This window comes from Lupinus angustifolius, chromosome LG12, assembly GCF_001865875.1.
Source record: "Lupinus angustifolius cultivar Tanjil chromosome LG12, LupAngTanjil_v1.0, whole genome shotgun sequence".
Lineage (NCBI taxonomy): Eukaryota > Viridiplantae > Streptophyta > Magnoliopsida > Fabales > Fabaceae > Lupinus > Lupinus angustifolius.
The window spans coordinates 12912161-12937767 of NC_032020.1; the positions used below are offsets into that span (position 1 = coordinate 12912161).

General features: G+C 37.1%; 1 protein-coding gene across 3 annotated transcripts in view; it reads right to left on the minus strand.

The window, feature by feature from the left end:
- Nucleotides 2794–25607, minus strand: part of LOC109362346 (LMBR1 domain-containing protein 2 homolog A-like) — a 29725-nt gene continuing 6911 nt past the window's right edge. For 2 of the 3 annotated variants that reach the window (XM_019608070.1, XM_019608071.1), the window contains 6 exons: nucleotides 25108–25280; nucleotides 24083–24213; nucleotides 23878–23965; nucleotides 22905–23118; nucleotides 22664–22764; nucleotides 21649–22482 (listed from right to left, as the gene is read on the minus strand). In XM_019608070.1, coding sequence (XP_019463615.1) covers nucleotides 22006–22482; nucleotides 22664–22764; nucleotides 22905–23118; nucleotides 23878–23965; nucleotides 24083–24213; nucleotides 25108–25280 — 1184 coding nt within the window. In that variant the 3' untranslated portion in view covers nucleotides 21649–22005. Of the gene's footprint in view, nucleotides 2805–4013; nucleotides 4020–21648; nucleotides 22483–22663; nucleotides 22765–22904; nucleotides 23119–23877; nucleotides 23966–24082; nucleotides 24214–25107; nucleotides 25281–25607 lie in introns of those variants that run through there. The other variant, XR_002109397.1, reaches the window with a different exon arrangement.

Sequence of the window (25607 nt, forward strand, 5' to 3'; positions counted from 1 at the left end):
TTATATAATATTATTGTATTATCCATCATTAATATTTTATCACTATTAATATTTTTTAAAAAGTAATATAAAAGTTATACATTTAAAGTAGAAAATCTATCTATAGATGCAAAATCGTTTTCTTTGTAAAGTTAACCTGTGAGCTTTCCACGTGCCCCGGCCTGTGAATCACGAACAACCCTACATAAAAGTTGTACCTGAATCAGCTCTGTAAGAATCTTTTTTCAACTGCTTGTGATGAAGATAACATTTTTTCACCATCTCCCACACTACACGCTTTAAGGCCTCCATGACGTTTTTAGGCCCCCACTTTTGTCACCTAGGCTAAACGACAATTTAACTAAGCTCGATAACATACTTTATCTCTAATGTTGGTTTTCGGGGAATCTAATATTTGTGTATTTTTTTAGGAAACGTTTCTCTCACTACATCTTTTCAAGGGTAGGTGATATAAGTAAGAAACAAAAGGGTAAGAGATGAATGAGAAAAGGGGAAAGGGAGATAGAAATAAGGGATGGATGATATTATGATATATTAACTTTATATAAAACATTTTAAGTCCATAAATATTAAAGTCACGGAAAAACAGGTACATAGTAGGACTCGTAAGAGACTCGTAGCTATGTTTGTGTTACCGGTGTGCCATTGGTGACATTTGCTTTAGCTAAATCCGATGCTAAAAAGAAAAGGACAATGAATGATTAAAGAGAACGTCCTCTAAAAAGATGTGCCGCATGATTGGATCCGTAAAATACTTGTCCGTTGGGAGCAGCTTTTAGTGCTTTATTATCACACAATTCCATTCACGTTGTTTCATATTGATTCCTGCATTTTTAGTAATTCGTGATTTTTACTGTCAATTAAAGTTGGTTTATCTTATCCATTTTCTATATACTAAGGAAAATGAAAACATGGTTAAGTAACCAACAAAATATTAATGTAATGATATAAGATATTACTGAATCTAAGTAGGTAAAAAAATTAGATGTTTACTTATCTGGAATAACACTTATTGAGAATGATAACAATATATCCAAAAAAGATTAAATGATGACATATATTTGATTATACAAGAAACATTATTAAACCTATTAATATTTATATACAGTTTATTAAAGTTATCATTTGTTAATTATTATTTTCTCTTTTTACGTAAATTGTTTGAATAAATAACAATATTTTTATAAAGAATTCATTTATTGTACATATAATCTTAAAATAATATTATAAATAAGAACTGAGTAAAAAACTTATAAAATGGAAGTGAAGGGAGTATTAGTTCCCATGTGAACGAGCCTAGTTTATTTTATGAATTCTTCTATGGTACTACGTTTGCAATGTATTCCGGTTTTGAATTCAGTAGTTGCACAATATTGTTGGTACCATTTACCTATAGCTTGTAATGAAATATAAACTAATAACCAGCCAAATGATATTAGATTGACTGTCATGTAAGGGTAAATTATTATATATATTTTTAGTGTTTGCTATGAGCACACGTTTTGGATATAAAGAAAAGCAAGTTTTCCATGAAAAAGCTAAATGTATAATATAAATAATGGTGATTGCTAAAATGCAAACTATAAAATAGTTAGTTTGGATGCGAACTATATTGTTGGATTAAAGTGTATGGTAATAGGATACCATTTTAAAAAAAAATTATGAACATGCAGAAGTTGGTATTGTCTTTTACAACTTCTGAAGTTGTGACACACGACTGCAACTTCCATGTGGGGTTTTGGAAAATCTCTGAAGTTGTGAAACAAGTCAACGACTTCCATGCATAAGTCGTGAAACAAGTCACTAACTTCCATGCATAAGTCGAGAAACACATGCACCACTTTTGATCTTTTGCTTCCTGTGCAATGAAAGAAATAAGATATTTTTTGTCTCCAATCTATGCAAGAGGAAATACAAAATCTTATGCTTCAAAACAATGATATTGATTATTTAAAGAGATTAGAGAGTATTGGCTTGTCCTTTCTTTTAGATTGGAGAGTATTGGTCGATTTTTTGACACGGTGGACTGTTCTGTTTTGGGTGATACTTTTTTCCCTCACACCAGAGTCCTTCATAGATAGATCAACCTTATGCTGCTCATCATTGGATTCCTTCTACTCCAAATTCACAAACAATTCATGTTTCCCCTTGCCCATTTTCTGCACTAGAGTACCTCCATTCTCAACTACTCTCCGTTTCTTGATTTTTTCTTGGTTATGTTCAAAATTTGGTGTTTATGAAACATTTCTTTTATTTTTCCTTCCTACCAATTTTGAAACAACAAACCCGACGACGAAGGTGCTACGTTTGGATGATAATCGTACTGAAGTTGGGGACCACTTTTCTCTAGTTCGCATGTTAGATGCCACCATAACGAGTCCCATGATATAGAATACACCCCTTTAGAAAAAAGAATGGTTTATTGGGAAGTGGTGTTGTAGTGGAATAATTTGTTGGTAAACAATGTAGTATATTTAATAGAGTAAAGTATAGGGTTAATTTGGTACTCCTCCCATCTTCCTTAAATTCTCAATTTAGTATACTTCATTTTTCTTTTATATTATATATGACGCTTTAGGGTTAGTTTAAGAGTTGAATTTTGGAAGGGAAATAGATGGTTTGAGAGTTATTTTACGAGTGTATTTCATGGCTCCCAAGTCTTCTATTTCAATTCCTTCCCATCCAAAATCCAACTCCCAAACTAACCATTAGAAATCAAGATTTATTAATTGTTTTTAATTTGTTTTCCTTATAATGTTAAATATGGGGTGAGAATAGCAATTTGGTTTTAATCAAAGCTTTTTCTAAAGCAATGTTAAATATGGTGTGAGAATAGAAATTTGTTTTTAGCAAAAACTCATACACGTTTTGGATATTACACTTATCTTTTATACCGACAACAATATGATATAATAAATATAAAATTTTACTACATTATTAAGTAAATCAAAAAGTCAATATTTATTTTTTAAGAGTGATTATTGTTGAAATAAATAATTACATTAACTCATTAACCAATAAGTAAGGGGATACAACTTATAATATTTTTACAAGTTGAGCTTTAAAATTAAATAAAAAAGACTAGCAAAGATATTCTAAAACTTTTTTACCTTCATTCCCCTCAAACACCTCGACTAACAAACAAATCCAGTGCACATCACCTCACTCGAAACCCCACTCTCATTGCAGGGTGGCCACAAGACACTATTCTTTCTTCTTTCATTTTCTACCCTTATCTTTTTGTGATGGTGCGTACTTGTACGTCTTCTTTTTCTGAACCCACTCATTGAACACGTGTACGTGATGGGCTGGTCCATTTGTCTGTTCAAGTGGTCACTCCTCATGAACACGACCGCATAGTATGACAACGTGTACCAGTTTTTTCACCTCTAAAATAAAATTTTAATTCTTCAAAGTTGGGAATAAATAACCAATTCAATTTCTTCATTGTTATTTTCCGATAAAGTCCAATATCATTTTTTATTTATTTATTTTTAAATAGTTAATAATAATAAAACATGATGTATCGATAATTAGTATAAACACTTTTTATCCATTCTAAATACTAGGAAGTCAATTAAAGTCTGATGTGAATACATTAAAATTATCATCATGTTTTCAATTAATGTTAATGTGTAGTGATAATATATCAAATTTATACACTATTTGTGTATATTTTTTTCTAATAATTGAATTGAGTTTACTTACTATAGTTTTTTTAACGTAGTATATAGTGTAATTAACGTTTGTGCATAGTGTAATTAACCGTAGAATATATGTGCCCAGTCATTGATATAAATTGGAAAAGATATTAATATAATTTTATATTAAAAAAAGAAAGGGGGTATGGTCCCCCACGTCACATGTGGGTCCTAACAGTTCCTAGCTTTGATTCCAGTATTGGTAGAGCCATGTGATGTGGGACCCTGGATGTATATAACATGTCAATTTCAAAGGTCAGCATCACGTAAAAATTGCAACAAAGCTGGAAGATGCACGATGAGAATGTGTACAGTGTTCTTTCTTTGGACGCAACAATCGGTGACAGCTCATCCACCTAATAATAATAAGGAAAATTATACATCTATTAAATTTTGTTACAAATTCTGATATTTATAAAAAAGTGACCTATATTATAAAATAATAATTTATTTATTATATATATATATATATATGATATGATATGATGATTTAGTAGGAATAGAGTTGGTTTGCTTTTGAATTTGTAATATCTAGTCTATGAAAGTATTAGAACCAAAGTAATTAAGAATGATAATACAATTTTATCTACTAAATAAGTGTGATAACTCTGAGTGTTTATATAATTTTTTTGAGATGTGTATGATTAAAGATAAAGGTCTAAAAAATAATGTATCATAAGAGAAATTGTTAAACTTAATTTATTCAATTGAATTAAGAATTGGCGTGCCTTAACAATTGCTTGCTCCGTGACTTGATTCTGTTAGAGAAATAGAACAAATCAACAAATCTAATACTAGGATTAAGAAAATGGAGAGATGCAATTGGTTATTCGTGTTGAAATTTGGTAAGTTTAATGGTTCGGTTGATATTTTTTGGGTTTTTTAGTGAATAAATGCCCAAACATTTTAATATCTTTAAAATTTCATAAAATTTCAACATGTGAAAATAAGAGTAAAAATTTAAATAATATGATTGTAGCTATATTTGTCAAGATTCTCAAAACTTTACATTGTGCCTATTACCACCTAACACAAATTAATTGAGTCCTAAAAATTTAACGTTATGACGTTTGTAATAGTCATGAACACTGATTTAAAACCTTGGCTAAAATTAATAATAATAAAATACACTAAATGATAAGAGAGAATTAATAAAAGGAAGAAAAAGGAGTTGAATAAAGGGGAGGTGCCAATTCTGAATTAGAGTGCACTTGGTCCATTGATAATATAGGATGATATCTTAAATTTGCTCAATATGGGTTGCGTAGAACCTCATTGTAGAGGATCTTGTTCTACAAAATTTATTGATTTTTATATAAGGCACCACAGAATCTTCATTTGTTGCCTCTTTCTCCCACTTCAGGTGTTTTTGTTTTTCTTCTTTCTAATCTCCTTTTGCTTTTCTTTTTAATTTAATAATTCCGCTTTTGATAACCCTCGTCATTTGGCAAATTAAGTATCAACATTATTGCATAGCCTTTTCTCTTTATATTGTGTGTTAAGTATTAACAAGCAGCTTACACATTAGGTAGCATGCTCCACTTTGTCCTTACAACCAATACAATGTTCCTGCACGTCACTTTTTATTCACAAAACAAATGCAAATCCCATAACTTTGTTCTCTTTAAATTTCAGCTTCTATATATACAGTGTATAAACCTTAATTAAATAAGACACAAGCATTCAAAAGTAGGTAACTGTGGAGAAGAAAATGCTAAAGCATAATTGGGCTCATCTATGATACATAAACGAAAAGTTTAATATGTGTGGTGTGGGTATAAAGTTTTTTATACAATTAATGTTTAATTAACTCTATGTATATTACTTTTATTGAAGAATTGAAGATATCAAGATAATAAATATAAGAATGACAAATAATATAATATAAAACGCTTACATTAATAACTATTTTTTCATAAATTAGTTGTCCACTCTAGCTTTTACGCTTTGTATATATATAAAAAACTTGATTTAAAATCCAAATAATAAAATCTTTTAGCTAAATGAGTTGATGGTTAAGTTATTATCCGGAAATGAATACCCTCAGACTTCTTTTTCTTAATTTATAACTTTTGTAACTAAGCTTGTTACTCAAAGAAGTTTAGTTTATAAAAAACTAATAAACTTAATAAAATAAGCAAAAACAATCTCTCCTAAACATGCACTTAATTTGAGGAAGTTTTTATTATAAAGCAAAAATATAATGGAGGGAATTAGAAGGGTAAATTCAAACCTTAATTGGAAAACGCTGCCAAACACTATTTAATTAAAGTTGTGATGATGTGTAGTAATGTATGACTAATTCAACTTATAAATTCTAATACGAAAACAACCAAAAATACAATTTCTTATACGCAATTTTTATGATGCATACCTTTCGATAATCCGAAAAGTCAAATATTTCATACTTAATTATTTCACTTCCCTACATATGCTAATTAAAAACCACTCATACTACCAGATACACAAGAAAGTCATAGTATAAATTCTCAAATATTATACACGTTATTTCATGATATTCGAAACTTTTACATAAGAAAACATGCATATCAAAGCATCAAACATATAATTTAATGAATTTTATCCACTCATGTAGCCACACGATTAATTGTTAGTGGTTGGTGATGCTATTATTTAAATAGTCATAGGAAGCTAGCTAGGACATAGGGGTGTTGAGGTTTGAACAATAATGGATTAGAAAATGGTGACCAAAAGCTCCGTTCATGTGTGCCCCATGTTCATAACTCACCAACCTCCATGAAGCTTTTTATACTCAACCATGAATTAGATGATGACAAGAATGAGGACCAGTGAGTACTCTCTATTTCATAAGATGTAAGGATTAGGGAAAGGGGCACATTTGCTTAAGACAGAAATAGTATAATCACCACTTTCCTATTATATCCGTCTTTCAAATGTAAAATGTCTTATAAAAAGAATTGTTAAAAACTTTTCGATTGATTTGCATTTACTATTATTTTTGTTAATAAATTAATATATCATTTATCTTTTTATGGTTATTAATTTTTTATTATTATTCAAGTAAAAATAAGAGAGTATTAAATAATGATAACTATCTAAAATATTAATTGAGAATTGTTCTTTACTGTTAAGAGTGGATGATCGGAAGCTGATGATGGATGGTCGGAAGCTGACGGTGAATGGTCGGAAGCCACGGATGGATGGTGGGAAGCTGAGGATGGATGATCGGTAGAATGTAGGAAATCAGGTGACTTGGTCGGATTGTCTTCTGGACTCGTTGGGGGAGGTACCTGAAAAGGTTCTCCGACGCTCAAGTCAGTAGAGTATTCTAGAGAGATAAAGGAGCAAATAAGAGAGAAGTTAGAGCAATATGTGTAGCAATAAATGAAGAAATGAGAATTAATTATACTCTCCGTGTGGTATCTTCTATTTATATAGCTTAAGAAGTGTTGAGATGACATCTGGTCATTGACCAGCATTTAACGGGTACAAAGGACGTACTCTGGTCGTCCTTGCTTGACCTACGGATCTTCCCTTGTCAATTTGTCAGGGGCAAGTAGAATGTTCAGGCGGCGTGACAGGTGGTTTGTTGTCTAATATTGATAGCGAGTCAACGACACACTAAATGGTATGTCAAATATGCATTCAATAGTATGCATGTGGTGCATTAAATAGCGTGTCAGATACCTTAATGTCATGTTAGGAGCATTTATTGCATCTGCCACGGATGGACCCATCTAAGGTGAACAATAGGGACATGCAGAGTACTGCATGGGGTACTCGGGTAGAAGGGGCAACCCGGGGATACCGGACTAATAAATTATTTTGGGGTTGACAGCCTGGGTATGACCGAGCTAGAATAGTTGCCCCGAGTCTATTAGGCCGATCAGAGATGACCGGGCTAGTAGACTTTATGGGGTCGACAGCCGGAGTAAGACCGGGCTGGAACAGTTGCCCCCCCCCAGTCTATTAGGTCGGTTAGAGATGACCGGGCTAGTAGACTCTATAGGGTTCACAACTCGAGTATGACCAGGCTAGTAGACTTGGATCATTCTGATTTGGCGCAATATAATATGGGTAGGGTTTCTAGGTAGATATAGGGGTAGGTCATAATGGCTAAGGGATTTTATCAGACACGTGGAAGAATGCTTGGCGTTTCGTCTAACATTAGAATGATAGATTGACGCGTCTGTTCGTTTCAGTTCTGTTGCCTGGGTTTTTGTGTCACCGTTGGATTGTCCTTGAGTGATTTTGAACGAGTGGATGCACATTTTGGGCTGGGCCCTTGGGGAGGTCTGGGCTTGGGTCTCTCTTTATAAATAAGGGTTCCCTCCTTCATTCTTCTTCACTTTGCCTTCTGAGAAATTGTCTCTTGCCGAGCATACGCATTGTTTGAATCCGACCTCCAATTTTCTTCTAGAATCTTCTACTTCCATTAAATCGGTAACTTTTCTCTCTCTTTTGCTTTTTTAAATAACATTCTAAGCAATTATGGCATCGTTAAGTGAGGATTCAAGCCCTGATGAGGTGGAGATCTTATCCGGACCTCCACCCATTTTTACTAACGCAACTCGTCGCCGTTGCCAACGAGCCCAACATGTTGCCGCCCCGGTTAGTAATCATTCCTCTTGGAGGCGATCTAACCAACTATCACTACTGGCCTTGCTGCACGATCTGAGGGAGAAAAAGATCGGGCATGAGGCCGCCTTGATTGATCGGACGGCTTTATCAGAGAAGTGGTGTCCGATCTTGGATAATATGTCTAGCTCGAATTCTGACACTTCTTCTTATGACAGGTCTACCATGGGGCAAACTTTTGCTGATCGGGCCAATCAGTTTATTCTCCCGGAGGAAATGGATGGTAGTGAGTGCCGCTATTGGTGGGTCGATCAAGAGGTTAGGGGAACCCCATTTTATTTCCTATTAGATGTACGTCCAACGGTAGAGGTGCTGACACGACCGACTAATGATATCCAGTGGTATGCTCCTACTGCTCAGGAGCGAGTTTTCCGAGACATCTTATTTGAGACCAAGAATAGGTGGGGCTTTTATATGTACGAGCATGTCTGCCGGGTGATAAGAGTGAAAATCCCCTTTGAGGGGTGGTACACTGAAGTGTTGCAGCACCTTCTGGTGGCCCCCTCTCACTTACACCCCAACTCATGGGGCTTTCTTCGGGATTTTAAACTTTTTTATGAGTTCATGAGCGGCCTTGCACGCTCCGGTTATTCTTATGGATGTTCCGGGTGACGCATAGTTCCAATAAAGATGAGGCTCGAGATGGGCGTCGCGGGTGGACGTCTCTTCAATCCCGGAACGGACGAACTCTATTTCTTTCCTTTGAGGGTTCTGTGAAGAACTGGAAGGGCGGTTATTTTCGTATCGAGGCTCGAGGGACCCACCATACCTGGGCGTATGGTCCTGGTAACGTCCCTCATTTTCCCTTTTCTTGGTATTGGGAAATTCACCAGAAGCCGGCCAACTCCTTTGGTTTCTCCTTTGATCATTTAGATGATCAGGAGAGGAGGAAGGCGAATGTGATGTTAGCCTAGGTTGAAGAGGGTCGTTCAATTCTTTGCTACAAACTGGTTCAGGGCGACCAAGTCTTTGAGGAGGCGATCGGTATGTGTCCGATTATCTATATCTTGTATTTATTTGTTGACATTTATCTAACCTTTTTCGTTTGTTTCTTTCAGCAACGGCCATGGGGGATCAGGCAGACTGAAGCAGGCTCCTGAAGCGGGCAACTGCTAAGAGGAAGGATGCGGAAAACAGCAAGTGTCCTAGGCTGAGTCTACCTACCCAGGTTGAGGGTCCTCCTTTGATCAAGGCCGTACCCGATACAAATAATATAACAATTAAAACTGCAGTATTAGGAAGTGACTCCTAGGTCGTTTCCCAAGGATTATCTTTCAAGCAAAGATTCAAACACCTTATACTCAAACACACAAGGGGGTTTTTGTTGTTGGATAGTATGAACATAAATCAAATTCAGAAACAGTAGTTAAACAATGTAATAAAACGGCTAAATCCCTTTGGTTTNTTTTGTTGTTGGATAGTATGAACATAAATCAAATTTCGAAACAATAGTTAAATAATGTAATAAAACGGCTAAATCCCTTTGGTTCGTTTGTTCACAACTCAATCCTCGGTTTCAAAAGATTTTCAGATTTAAACCATTAACTTCCGAATTTGTTGAGAATCAATTAACTAATCGATAATCAATTCAAAGTTCCAGAACCTAAACCTCCAACTAGGTGAAATCAGTATAAGCATGAAGCGATTAACAAATTCACACGAACTAAGCATTCATGCACTAGAGAGGGTAAATCAACTAAGTGAAGATAAACTCAACCAATCAGTTTCTAAACAATGGCATTAAGCAAACCATATTCAGAAAAGATAGAAGCAATCAACAATAAAGAAACCGAAAATGCATTAATAACAGAACATCAAGAGTTGTGATACATTACCAAAGGAACTTAGTCCAGAAATTTAGCCTTCCATGGCAATGGAAGAGCAAACCGAAAATGAGAAAATGAAGAGGGAGTTAAACCCTAGCAGAGCACAAAGAGGAAAAACGGAAATTGTGTTTTTGTTTTGTGAGGCAAAGTGAAAGTGTGTGTGTTTGGAGTGGGGAATCCGAATTTAACCCCTCCAACACACATAAACCGAATTGGGCCTAAACAATGGGCCCATAGCCAAATTACAATAAAAACAGCTCCTAAATTAAAAATACAATCTTCACTTCAACACATATCCTCGACTTCCATAATGCCCAAAATGCCATTGGTGCCAAATGTGATCTGAAAATGATAATAGATTTAATCAGGCCAAATAATACCAAATTAACTCATTTCAGGAATATTAGTCCAAAAGAGTCTAAAACACTAAACCATGTGAAACAAAGTCATTTAGGCACCAAGAATCATCAATCATGCTAAATTAAGGTTATGAATAGTGTGTAATATATTGTTCATCATCATTCTACTCCTCGAAGGGAAGCTTCTTAGGCAAGTGGTTTGGAGGGGACCACTGTAGACCGACCAACTCCCATCACGGTGGTGCCTCCTGAATCTGCCTTTGGTCAATTAGTTGACCTAACTGAGGAGCCTGTCAGCCCTCCTGATGCAGCCTCAGAGGAGGATACACAGCTGGGGAAGCAGAAGTCGGGCAAGTCCTCTAGCAAAGGTAAGTCTGGGCCCCTCTGCCTTAAGACTACTTACAACATTCCCAGGATCGTTGAAGAGGGTTTGGTCAACCCAGGGGTGAAGGACTTTATGGATGGGGTACCTCTGGTGGACCTATTGAGGAGGTCCCCAGAAGGGGAGGTTATGGTGGGTTTAGACGCCAAATATCTTGAAGGTGAGGAGGTGATTGCTACCCGGGTCCGGGAAAATGCTTTGGCCAACCTACAAAAGCTTCATTCGGGTGAGCTTCATGAGTTAAAGGAGAAGCATGCCAAAGTTGTGAAGAACTTGGAGGCTCAGAACCTCTCAGCTGCTAAGCAACTCTCTACGGTGTCCCTCTAGCTGAAGGCTGCCCGAGAAGTGGAGATGTTGGCCAAGATACACGTGGGGACCACTAAACTGGAGGCGCAGGCTCTGGCTGATCGGCTTCCGAGGAGTGAGGACGAGAGGCTTCAACTTGGGGATAAGTTGAAGACGTTGGAGGCTGAGAATACACGTGTGCATAAGGAGTTGGATGACCTCAAGGCTGCCTATCTGAAGTTGGAGGATGATGTTGGTGGGGCAGCTAATGCTGGATGAGATAATGCCCTTGCCCAGGTCAGCTTGGTTTATCCTGATGCTGGCTGGTCTTGGACTAGGATAGATGCTCGGGTTACCCCCGAGGGCGGGCTCGTCGTGAATGAAGATAAAGACCTCGTCGCCCTCCCAGTTCTGACCAGAGGTGGCGGGGGAATTAGGTTTAGTTATTTTTATTTTGTTTCTGCGCTTGTAATTTCTTGTTTTCAATGAAGACATTTTGTCATTTTATCTACTGTGCTTATAATGAAGACCTTTTGTCATTTTATCTACTGTGTTATTTTGTTTTTGCTCTTGTAATGTCTTGTTGACCGAAATAATTAATCAACTAATCAACCAATCGGATAACTAATCATGTGGATAATCAGTAAGATCTGGCTTACAACTTAATTGATGTTGAAGTGAGGGTTGAACGGATATCATTATTAAAATATGGGACATTCCTCAAGTAGTAAAGGTAATCATTTTTGAACTTGAATGAGAATGTTATGTTAACAGGTGAACTGATATTAAACTTGAATGAAAATGTGGAATACCCATTAAGTAACAATTGCTCGGTTAAAATGTTGTTGAACTAGAATGAGAATGGAATATCCATTAAGTAACAGTTGCTCGGTTTAAAATGTTTGTTGAACTTGAATGAGAATGGAATACCCATTAAGTAAAAATTGCTCGGTTTAAAATGTTGTTGAACTTGAATGATAATGGACTACCCACTAAGTAACAATTGCTCGGTTAAAAATGATGTTGAACTTGAATGAGAATGGAATAACCATTAAGTATTAGTTATTCGAGTATAACTGTTTTGAACTTGAGGATGTTGAATAACCCTTAAGTATTAGTTATTCGGGTATAACCATTTCTAAAATTGAGGATGTTGGATAACCATTAAGTATTGAAACTGCTGTCAGAGGGGGACTAGCCTATGCCTCTAAGGTTATATTGTTGGCGACCAAGAGGACTTGGTCCTGGCTTGGGTTTGTAGAGTTAACCACTGCCAGAGGGGGACTGGCCCACGCCTCTAGGGTTATATTATTGGCGTCCAAGAGGACTTGGTCCTAGCTTAGGTTTGTAGAGTGAACGCCGCCAGAGGCGGACTCGCCCACTCCTCATAGGGTTACATTGTTGGCGACCAAGAGGACTTGGTCCTAGATTGGGTTTGTAGAGTGAATCGCCGCCAGAGTGGGACTGGCCCACACCTCTGGGGTTATATTGTTGGCGACCAATAGGACTTCGTCCTGACTTGGATTTGTAGAGTGAATCGCCGCCAGATGGGAACTGACCCACGCCTCTGGGGTTATATTGTTAGCGACCAAGAGGACTTATGAAAGACATCTGAATAATACCTCGTTAACATATAAGTTGGCTTTGGTTACATCATTTTGCTCAGCCGTATAAAGGTTTGACACTGATTTACATTTTCAAGTGAAAAATTGTCATAGGTTTGCCGCGTTCCAAGTATGGGGGATCTCTTTCCCTGCTAGGTCTTCGAGCTTGTAGGCCCCTTTGCTGGTCTTGCTGGTTACTCGATATGGTCCTTCCCAATTGGGTGCCAGTTTGCCCTTTGTCTTTCCGATGGCAGCCCTCTTGAGTACTAAGCTGCATGTTTCAAAGCCTCGAGGTACCATCGTTCTGTCGTATTTTTTTGGTGGCTCTCCTTTTGACGGTGGTCACTCTAATTCTGGCTAGGTCTCTCTTCTCTTCGATCAAGTCCAAGCTATGTCTCAAGATGGTCGAGTTGGTAGTTTCATCAAAGTATGTTGTCCGCCAGGTGGGTTCACCGATCTCCACAAGGATCATAGCCTCAGACCCGTAAGTAAGGTTAAAAGGCGACTCCTCGGTGGTGGAGTGAGGAGTTGTACGGTAAGCCCATAGGACATGATGTAACTGCTATGGCCATGCTCCCTTGTCTTCTTGCAATATTTTTTTATCCCACGGAGGAGGACTTTGTTAGCCGCTTCCACCTGACCCTTTGTCTAAGGGTGCTCAACTAAAGTGAAATGTTGTTTGACGTGAAGGCTTGATAGTAGTTCTCTGAACTTCCGGTTAGAAAATTGAGTTCTGTTATCAATGACTATTGCAGCACGTATCCCAAACCTCGTTATGATATTCCTCCAAGTAAATTTCCGGATGTTGGCCGCCGTGATGTTGGATAAGCGTTCAGCTTCAATCCATTTAGTGAAGTAGTCGACCGCCACTATCATAAATTTAAGTTGTCCGATTGCCACTGGTAATGGTCCCAGAATGTCCATACCCCATATGCAAAATGGCCATGGGGTCATTGTTGTAGTTAGCTCTTCAGGGGGGCCTTGTGGAGGTTAGCAAATAATTGACAGGGTGCGTACTTCTTGGTGAACTCAAAGGCATCTTTGTCCATGGTCGGCCAATAATATCCGGCCTGAAGTATCTTCTTGGTGAGTGATGTTGTGTCGAGGCAATGAACGCAACTCCCTTCATGGATTTCTTGGAGGACATACCAAGCGCTATCTGGACCGAGGCATTTAAGATTTACTCTTCCCTAAACTCACACATAGATTGATTATAATATCAAGAACAAAAACCATCATGTTAATTAAGACCTTAATCTTGCATAAAATCACACATATATTGATCTTAATACAAAGAACAAAGTTATTAACTAAGATTTTTATCTTTGTGAAAATCACATAAGCACTGATTATAATATCAAGAACAAAATCTTCATGACTTTAATTTTGCTTAAAATCACACATACATTGATTTGAATATAATAAACAAAATCTTCATGCAAATTAAGATTTTAATCTCCCATAAAATCAAATGTGCACTGATTATGATATTAGGAACATATTCATAACGTTAAAAAAACAATCATTTTTTTAGTGACAAGTATCACCTAGAAGATATGTATGAGAATAGTCATTACATCCAATCAAAAAAATATATATAAATATTAATCTTTCTCAAAGAAGTTCAAGAATTTTTTTCCCAAGAGATAATCACCTAAGATATTCATGACAAATTTCTAAGTGCACCAATTCCACGTAAAGGAAGTCATATCATAGTTTTCATCATATTTAATGATTTCAATACAATTAATCATAATTAAAGCAATTCAGAGCTCAATTTTTGGGGATGAGTGATCTAGAGGGCTACTTGGCATGAGAATTAAAGATGGAACAAGTCTTTAATTGCCATGACTATTCAGAGGCAAAGAAAGTCAAGGTGACAACCATTGAATTTCAATAAAAGGTGGCAAAGAAAGTCTTTAATTGCCATATGTTATGGTTTGGTGGGATCAACACCAAAAGGATAGAGTGAGATGTGGAGATGTAGCCATTGATACATGGACTGAGATGAAGAGACCAATGAAGAGAAGGTTTGTGTCTCATTCTAATAACAGGGATGTTCATAACAAGCTGCAGAGGCTCACTCAAAGATCCCAAACAGTCGATGATTATTTCAAAGCCGTGGAATTAGCCTTGCTTAGGTCCAACCTCAATGAGGACCGTGAAGCAACAATGGCTAGATTTCTTCATGGATTGAATCCTGAAATCCAAGATGTGGTGGAGTTGCAGGAACTGGATATGAAGGTAGAGCAACAAATCGAGAGGAAGAAGTCTAAGTACTCCTCTAGTACTTCAAGGTCTCACTCTTGGAAAAAGGAGCATAAAAGGGAGAGCCCTAAGGCTAAGGAGGTCGTGGGCAGCCACAAAACCACCCAACCAGCCGTGGAGACCAATGGGAAGACTAGAAACGTGAAGTGTTTCAAGTGTCTTGGCCATGGTCACATTGCCTCTCAATGTCCTACAAAAAGGACAATGGTGATCACTAATGGTGTCATTGAATCCCAATTTGAACCATCTAGTGGAGAGGAGTGTGATGATGATACATTCATGCCTGATGGTGATATTTTAATAATGAGAAAGTTCTTTGGCAGCCAAGTCAAGAGGTATGAAGAGGGCCAAAAAATAATATATTTCACTCGTGATGTTTGGTCCAAGGCAAGGTATGCATGTTGATCATTGATGGAGGTAGTTGCTCTAATGTGGTTAGCCAAAGGCTAGTGTCAAAGCTAGACCTTGAAACTAAATCACATCCCACCTCTTACAAAGTCCAATGGTTGAGTGATGTGGGTGAGCTGGTTGTGGATAGATAAGTCATGGTACCCTTCTCCATAGGGCATTACCATGATGAGGTCTTATGTGATGTGGCTCCTATGGAAGCTAGCCACATGTTGTTGGGGAGACCATGACAATATGAAAAGAACACTAGCCATAATGATTTCACCAACAAAGTCTCATTTATGCACCATGGTCACATGGTAGTGTTAGCCCCTCTGAGCCCTAAACAAGTCCATGAGGACCAAAAGATGCTAAAGGCTAAGATTAAAGAAGAAAAGAAGGAAAGTGAGGCAAAAGCCAAGTTAATGGTCGAACCTACACTTGACATTGTTCCTACTTCCAAGGCTATAAAAATTTCTACACTTAGTCATTCTTTAAAAGATCATGGCAAGGATAGAAAGAAATATAAGAATGAAGGCTAATTGAGGATGAAGTCACTTGAAGGGGGGGGTGATGCAAATTCTCCTAGGGCAGCCTTTGAACCCAATGGCAAGAGAAGTCATGATAGTCCTACAACTAGGGCTAAGGCTAAGGCAGGGGTCCTTAAAGTATCAAAGGACACAATTGACCCAGGAGAGGGTATGTGAGAAGGACATTTATGTCCTTAGGTTATGTTCCAACTTAGGTTATTTTTATTGTTATGAATAAATGAGAATTCATTCTCATGTAGACTTAGGAATAAATTGATTACATCAAAGGAGATAAAGGTAAGAGGTTGGATAGCTACAATCAAGGATTCAAGTAAAAATAGATTTGTTTTGACCAACTTAGTCAAACATTATCTTTTCAACAAACCAACCAGTTTGGATTAGATCTTATCTATTTGATAATTTAGGATTTTAAATTTCATTATCTTCACATTAGCTTAAGATTAGTTAGGATTTTTATTTGCATTTCAGATTTGATTAAATAGGATATTATCTTTTAGTATTCAAAGATAATTAGGATTTTATCTTTAGACTTATCTTTAGTTTATTTCAGCCAAGGCAAATTGTCTATTTATAATTTTGCTTATTCATTAATAAAGTCAAGTTTAATTTTGAGAAAACCTTGTGTTTATTTTAGTTGAGAGAATTCTCCTAAAAACCTCCATTGTTGGTTGTGGCCACCATTGATGAATTCTTATCAAGCTTCCTAGCTTGTGGCGAATAACACTAGCGTATCAAGCATTCTTGCTTGTGGCGCTTCCCCCTTATAATCTTTAACATTTCCCTCACTAAAACAACCTCAAATTCCTCATAATTCACCAAAACCGAATTAAAACTTAAAAAGCTCAAGGCTTCAAGCTAAACGATCCTAAATTTCAGCGCCCATCTTTCTTTTCTTCTGGACCACCAGCCTTGCCCCTGGATTCGTCGTGAGTCGATGGCAAGCCACTGAGGGGTCGATTTCGGGCATATCCATAGCGGACCAGGCAAAAAGACCCTTGTTTGTCTTCAAGCACTTGATCAGTTTGGACCTTTGAGCTTCGTTGAGATTACAGCCGACATATACCAGATTTTCTTTTAAGGGGCCGAGTTGAAGGGAGGTTTTTTCTCCTTCTGCCTGAGATCATATGTATTTTGTGTCTACCCTGGCATCTAGCTCCACTAAGTGCACACCCCGTTGTTTTTTCTTGGGGGATGGTGCCCGTACTAAAGTGTGGTTCGGCCGAAGACTCATCTGATAGCAACTTCTTGCACTATGTTGGTCTTCCCTAACGGTGCCTACCCGGAGATAGAATGAGAGAAACTTCATGCAAAGATGCAGGATGGAGACAATTGCTTCAAGATGGTTTAGTGTTGGTCGACCGAGTATGGCATTGTAAGCCGAGACACAGTCGATAACCAAGAACTTTGCTTGAATCGCCCGGGTTAAAGGTCGCTCTTCGACAGTTAGCCATAGATCAACATAACCTCGGGGGTGATTCCTTGTCCAGTGAAATAGACAAGCTATCCATCATATGTCAACATGTCCCTGTCTTTGAGTTCCATCTTTGTGAACAGGTCTTGAAACATGATGTCCTTTGAACTACCTTGGTCAACAAACAAACGTCCCACTTTTTTATTGTTCATTTTCGAGGGTGTTGCCTGGTGGCCCTGATACTGACAGGGTTTGCGTACAATTGATTGTATGACTTCCCAGACATACCTTTTTTGGGCTGTCGTGAATGTACCACCAGCAGCGAATCCAACGGATATGGTGTTGATATCCACCGGACTCCATTGTCGTATTTTGTTGGAGCGATAATGGTCTCCCCGGTCTCTTTTCAGAGGACGTGCTTGTTGATTGGAGGGGGGTATCTCCGAGGAGGACTGGATCGACGCAGAGGTAGTGATCGCTCTTGGTGGATACAAGCTATAAATTTCTGAAGGTGTGCAACTTGAATCAGGTAATTTGATAGTGTCCCTTAGGTGGGTACACTATTATGTTACATGGCCAAAGAAGGTGTGGAAGTCACAATATTTGGAGCAGTCTTGGGTCCCTAATTTCCTGCTCGGATTGGGTTTGGGGAGCTGGACTAAAGGGTTGGTCATAACTTCTTGCGGGATTCTAGTGCGGCTAACATTGAGGGAGTGTAGGAGATGTATTTAGGTTTTTTGGGTTGTCGGGGTGGATCATCTCGAAGGTGTTCATGTGTTTTTGGGCGTTTGTCTTTCCGTGAGGGGAGTTGGTATTCTCTATGCTCGATGGATGGGCGGTTAGGATGAGTTTCTTCCAGATTGATGAATTATTGAGCCTTATATCAGAGTTCTTCTAGTGTGAGGTCTGAATATTTAGCCAACTCCTGTCTGAAGAGGCCATCCTACAAGTCTGTCACTAAAATATGCACCGCCACCTCTAGGCTCAGGGTGCAAACCTTCATGGCCTCCGAGTTGAATTTGTCTAGGTAAGCTCGGAGGGGCTCATGGGACTCATGCAGTATACCAGACAAGGTGTAGGAAGAGCGAGGTTGTTCTTTGCTTGTTGTGAAGCGGATGTTGAATTTGTTGGCGAGAGTGGCCCATTGGTCGATGTTTTTTTGTACGAGGCGAGTAAACCACTACAAGGCAGCGCGTTTCAGATTGAGGGAAAATGCTCGACACATGATGGGGTCGGCGGCCCCATAAAAAAGCATTGAGTCTTCAAAGACATCTAAATGATCTTGTGGGTCACTTGTTCCATCGTACTAGTCGATGTTGTTGGGTCGGGTAAGATGATTTGGGAGTAGTGAGGACATGATGGTTTCTGTTAAAGGATGTCTTGCTCGTGAGGAGTTGTGGTCGGGGGGTTGAGTTATCTGAGTGGTTTTCGTGTTTGGGGGGAGGGGGCTATTAGCCTAGATACATTGGCGGATTCAACGAAGTTATCGGCAACTGACCACGAGGGTCCGTTACTGGGTTCTGGTTTATGTTGGTGAAGCTTGGCTAGTAGGTGGACCTGTTGCTGAATAATTTGGCCTTGAGTTTGGATCATGTGGAGGAGTTGTTGGGTAGTGCGTGCTTTTAGGGTGGTGTTTGGGGGATGACTCTAGCTAGTTTGGTGAGATGGTTGCACTACTATTGGGGGTTCAATGGAAGGGGTGTTGTGATTTAGATTTAGTGGTTCTGCATGGCTAGGTGGTTAAGCTTGGTTACGAGTGGTCACCATGTTGTAGGTAAGCCATAGACGACGCCAATATTCTTTACTGTTAAGAATGGACGATCGGAAGCTGAGGATGGATGGTCGGTAGAATGTAGGAGATCAGGTGACTTGGTCGGATTGTCGTCTGGACCCGCCGGTGGAAGTACCTGAAAATGTTCTCTGACGCTCAAGTCAGTAGAGTATTCTAGAGAGATAAAGGAACAAATAAGAAAGAAGTTAGAGCAATAAATGAGGGAATGAGAATTAATTATACTCTATGTGTGGTCTCTTCTATTTATAGATCTTAAAAAGTGATGAGATTGTATCTGGTCATTGGCCAGCATTTAACGGGTACAAGGGACGTACTCTGGTCGTCCTTGCTTGACCTGCGGATCTGCCCTTGTCAATTTGTCGGGGTAGGTAGAATGTTCAGGCAGCGTGACAGGTGGTTTGTTGTCTGACATTGATGACGAGTCAACGACGCATTAAATGGCATGTCAAAGGTGCATTAAATAGCATGCCTGATGTGCATTAAATAGCGTGTCAGATGCCTTAATGTCGCGTCATGAGCATTTATTGCATCTGATATGGGTGAACCCATCTAAGGCGAATGATAGGGAGATGCGGAGTATTGCACGAGGTACTTGGGTAGAAAGGGGCAGCCTGAGGATACCGGGCTAATAGATTCTTCTGGGGTTGACAGGCCGAGTATGACCGAGCTGGAACAAGAATAAAATATATGTTGATATGAGAAGATAAATTATCTCATATAATCACTAAAATTATGACAGATATATTATTTGAAATTTTTATACAAAAATATTTCTAAAAACTAAAAAAAATAGAATATTAGTGACTTTGTAACTTATCTCCTAATGAGATATTTTATTTTCCTATTAATTAATACACTCTTAAACCTCTAGACCTGATGAGATATAGATAGGTGAGTATGAACATGGGGCACACATGAAAGCAACCTGCACCTGCCAATTTGCCCAAGATCTGGCTTTTCCGGGCTTAGGTTATTTGTTTATTCATTGTTACTAAAAGAATCATTTCCATCATCCATTTATTTAGTTAGTATACAGCAGGGAATTGATCCGGTAATTTAATGAAGATAAACCTTTAAATATTTAATACATACTATGTTGTAGAACAAGGTTTGATTTGTGGTTCAATGGAAGGTACATCACCAATATCAAAAAGAAAATTTATCGCTCATTCATAGGATGAAGATATCCAACTCGGACAAACAAATATAATCATTTATTTATACTTTTACTAAAAATATGTATCTTAAAAAAATAAGCTAAAATTTAGCAAAAAATAACTCAAATATATTATTAATTTAGTATTATATTATTTCTATTATATTTCTTCCTCCAATCCCATCCAAACATGTGCACTCCTCCTCACATGTCGGCAAATTTTATGACCAAAACCTTGTTCTAAGATTGTTTAATACTTTGTCTTATTTTTCTATTCTACAATAGATGGTGACAACTACTGATACAAAATAAAAGATCAGTAAATTATGTCAGAAAATCTGCTGAGAAAGCATAAAATCTGATACTTAATTATAATCCCAATATTAAATTGTTTTGTGAATTTAAGTTATCTGATGTATGTTTAATAACTATTATTTTCAGACATATGTTACATCGGGATCAAATATCTAATATATTTCCCATATGACCACTGTTTTGCATCTGGTGAGAACTTAATTAAGGAACTATATTTTTTTTTCACAGCAAATTAAGCAACTATATTACATGACCTTTCAACAATGTTCTAACAATTCAGTCTGAATAATAAGAACTATGGTTTTTTTAAAGAGCGTTTGTTTCAGGTAATCTGAAATCATTTTTTGAATAGGATGAAATGGACAAAAGCTATTAAAATGGGCTCATTTGGGCTGGTCCGAAAAGCCCACAAAACATAAGGGCTTAGCTAACAAAATGTAGCTCGAATTAGATCTGGATCTTTTTAGCATATTAGTTAATATTAAAGATGTGAAAACTTTTTCAATGAATTTCAGACGTAATTGTTGAAGACAAAAACATTGAGAAATTGTCGTTGGTACTCTTAGAATTGATGTTTTTTTATTGTTGTTGCTATTTTTATTTTATTGTTTTTGTAAAGTTGCTTTTCTTGTTCATATTGTTTTGCTAATTTTGTTTGATTTTTAATTTTGAAGTATAAACTGTGAAGGCTATTGTATTGTAGAGCCTTAAATTGTGCTTTCATTGTGGCATATTTCAGGAATTTCGATGGATTTTTATATTTTATTTTATCATAGATTTCAATATTCACTGCTCCCACCGGTTATGTAATTTAACAATGACCAAGGCATTTCATTGCAGTGAATGCTGTAATCAAACCCAAGAACCATCTCTCAAGCTAATAATGGCTAACCTAACATTTACTCACTTTTTTTTATATCTATTACAAAATATAAATTGATCGGGGAGTAAATTCACGAGCAAAACATTAGATCTATAAAAGGAATGCAATTTGAGATTATTCTCAAAAGGGTATGTAAAACCAAAGTGGAATTAAACTATGAATCTAACACAGACGAAAGAACTGCAAGAACAGTCTATTGGAACAATTTCAAGTATTCCTTCTATGTATCATCTACCTTTTGTATGATATTAATTTTCAACGTATGAGCTTCTGTATACCACACTATCTTTCAATCTTTAGGCAGAATTCGAGCATAAACTTCTGTTATAAAAAATAATTTGTTAATCACACTATACCACACTATATTGTACGTGAATAATATGGGCTTCCATTACCAATTATAATACACTTGCAATTTCTTGCACAAATTATGGGTATCATACTATCAAATATTTGCCTTCCACTCTAATCATCTTCATTATAAATACTCCTACCTTGGTCCAACGAAGGCTGTTTCATTCTTTGAAATATATCATCAAGGGACTCGGAGGAGGAAGCACGAGATATCTTATCTTCCTGTGTTTGTGGTAATGGTAAATACCCTTTTTTGGCCCCTATGTTGGCCTTGAAACTCTGAAAGCCTGTCTTCATTGTTTTCCATGTTGAAGACAAACCTGAAGATGACACTTCAGAAGTATTACCAGAATGTTCATTGATTTGATGAAGCAAGGAAACCTTAGCAGACGCTATGTTTGTCTCATCGGGCTTCGATTTATATGCTTGTCGACTCTGCTGTCTGACAGCAGCATACTTGCTGCTGATGACTTCCCTGTTTGAACTATATCTCCTTGTTTCCTCCTTGTATGCCGTTTTAGGCACACTTCTACTTATTTCTGCATTACTTGAATGGGAGGTTCTGTCAACTTCAACACCATTCTTCTCCTGAACAAAATAAGTTTATATAACATGAGTAAACTGTATGAACACATGAGTAAAGTAACAAATGTCCATATCATGCAGCTGTCAAAATCATGTTGAGGTGAAACTACATGTTACAATAAAGATGTGGGGAAAAAAGAATGGAAGATTGCTTCCTTTTTTTGTGTGTGGCATGTTGTCATACCATAGGATAGTTGGCAGATTCAACATCGACACTATAAAAATTCCTTGCTAGTGGAACAACTTGCTCGCCTACTTTGTGCCCTTGTTCAATCCAATACCGTTCTACAAATGATATGAACTCAATAGTCAAGCATGAGTATATCCAAATTACAATGATGTTAACTAATTCATGTGTTCATGTGATTTAATATTTAGTTATTTGAACTAGAGTTTTAACAACAAATGGAGTTTGGTTTTTGTACCTTTCTGCAAGATAATTAACCCTGATGGATCGAAACCATCCATATCTTCAGCATCCGTTTTAAAAATATATCGCTTCCAGCTCCCCAGAAAATCAAATACTCTGTCAAAGAAGTTGCTTGCTACCAAAATGGTGTAAATAACCATAATAAGTGGATAGATTCTGTTAAACTTATCTCCAAAGAAAGGAACAGCCTTATCAATGTTCCCCATTCGCTGCAATCAATATCACATGAAGTGCCAAATTAGAAAAAAAGAATAAATAGGAAGGAAAGAAAGCAAAAATGTTCTCAAATAAAGCTACTGATAATTTATCAGCTGCTAGCTTATGGGAATAGTTAATGAGAAATCAAAATATATGTTAAGGTTCCACCTCAAAACCAATTGACAATGAAAGAAGTAATCCAACAAGTATTTAAACCATTTCCGAGACAATGAGGTAGACGATTTGAGGCTTACTTCTCAACATGCCCCCACAGAAGTCTGCCAGAGCAGGCGAAGGGTTACCTTTGACTAATGATAACCAAAGATAAGTTGGACTTTGACTCTAATACCATGTTAAGATTCCATCTCAAAACAAATTGGTAATGAGAGGAGTAGCTCAACAAATATTTAAACCATTCTCGAGACAATGAGGTAGGCGATGTGGGAATTACTTCCCAACAATATAAAAGGCATTTAATGACATTAAAATACTACATACAAGCAAAAAACCAAAAGACACTTAAAAAATAAGTACACCTATATGGGACAATGAGAAAAGAAGAAAACAAACTTGGGTTAATAAACATCATGAAGCAATAGTTGAGTGGATTATGTCTATTTCAATGTACAGTATGTGCACTCAATCAGTGGCCATGACAATGGCATTTTCCAGGATTATATGACAAAGATATTTGGAACTCTACGCAAGAGAGATATGCGAGAGAATATCAAAGTAGACAGCAATACATGCGACCATGTTAAAAGAACTACCTGCTCAAATATTGTTGTTTTATCAGAACCAAGACGAATGAGATTGAGAAAGTTGTATGAGATAGGGGGAGCATAACGAGCAACCATACTGCAAACAAGAAAGAATGTAAATGCTATTTATAAGTCATAGCACTAGCAATTCAAGAAATAGAGATAAGTAGCAGTGGTAGTAGTATTAGTACTAATAACAACAACAATAACTTACGAGCATATCATAAGCAAGTTAACTGAGCTGGTCTGCCTGGGTGTCAATGTGTAAAATGTCAACCTCCCAATTTTGAACAAGGAGTAGTATGTGCAGACGCACATGTACATGAGAGGAACAAGAGCAAACACCTGGGAAGAAAATAGATATGTGATTTCATGCAAATTTTCGGAGAAGGTATGAGAAACATAAAATAAAGCCTAACTCCTCCCGACAGGTGATTTACACAAGTGAAACTATCACCCATTCATCCTAATAACCCCTTATGTTTGTTTTTTTCATAAATATTAATATTTCACAGCATGGGAGAACTAGAGTAACATTTTATAAGTACCATCCTCTGCGATGGTAGAGCTTTAAAACAAATGAACAGAACATTGAGGTATGATTCAAAAAGCAACCTGTTTTCATTATCTGATGTTCCATGAGTAATTTGTTGGCAGTAATTTCATGTATAACCCAACTCCACTCCACAACTGAATCCAAATTGATCTTTTTTGTTAAGTCACAACCGTCACAGGTAGTGAGTATCTTAAACCAAAAGGACACAAGTTTATTTTGCTAAAAAAAGTAGGCACAAAACCAATCATATTAAAAGAAAGGCATGTACGTAGTTGACCAATATGCATACAAGAGGAGCCCATATTACTAATCCATAAAGAAGTTTGTATGAGACATGATAAATTTCAATTTTCGCTATATAATTATATGGTTTTCAAGAGGGTGAGCCTTGACACAATAACAAGGTTGTTTGCCTTGTGACCTGGAGATCATATGTTCAAATCCTAGAAACAGTCTATTTGCTTGTCAAGGTAAGGCTACATACATCTACCCTCTTAAGACCCCACTAGATGGGAGCCTCGTGCACTAGGCTACCATATAATTATATGGTTTTCAAAATTCTAGAATGGAGTCGTCATCCAAAACTTTCATTTGACAAGGTCAGAGAAGATTTCAAAAATATATACAGCATCTCAGTGTCCAGGATTAGTACAAACACTTAAAATCATAGAAACTTAATCTACCTGCACAAGCATCTCCTGTGTTCCAAAAGATTTTATGAGGATTGAGAAAAGAGACAGATCAACACTAGGTAGAAGAGTTGCCTCTGCTAAAAGAATTGCAACAGACATTAAACCAAGTATAATAGCCAAGCCTTTCTGAACTTGTTTCCTCAAAATGCATCGCCAGAAAAATTCTGCAAAGAACCTCCATTTATTCAGAAGCCGCCAAATGCCTCTAATCAAAATATTCCATATTCATAAAAGGAAGGAAAATGTGCAGTTAACCTGTCATGATGAAATGATATAAAATAAAATAAATCCAACATGACAGAACTGAAAGGAAAAACTGAGTGCAAGACAGAACATAAGCAAAATGGAATTGAAGAAACTTCTGAAAACAGCATAATATATACATTTATGTGCATGTGTGAGGGGGGGGTGAATTGCACTACTCCCACCAGCTTTGCCAATATTAGATTCAAATTTTATGCTCTTTAAAAAACCAAGGAAATTTTCCATTG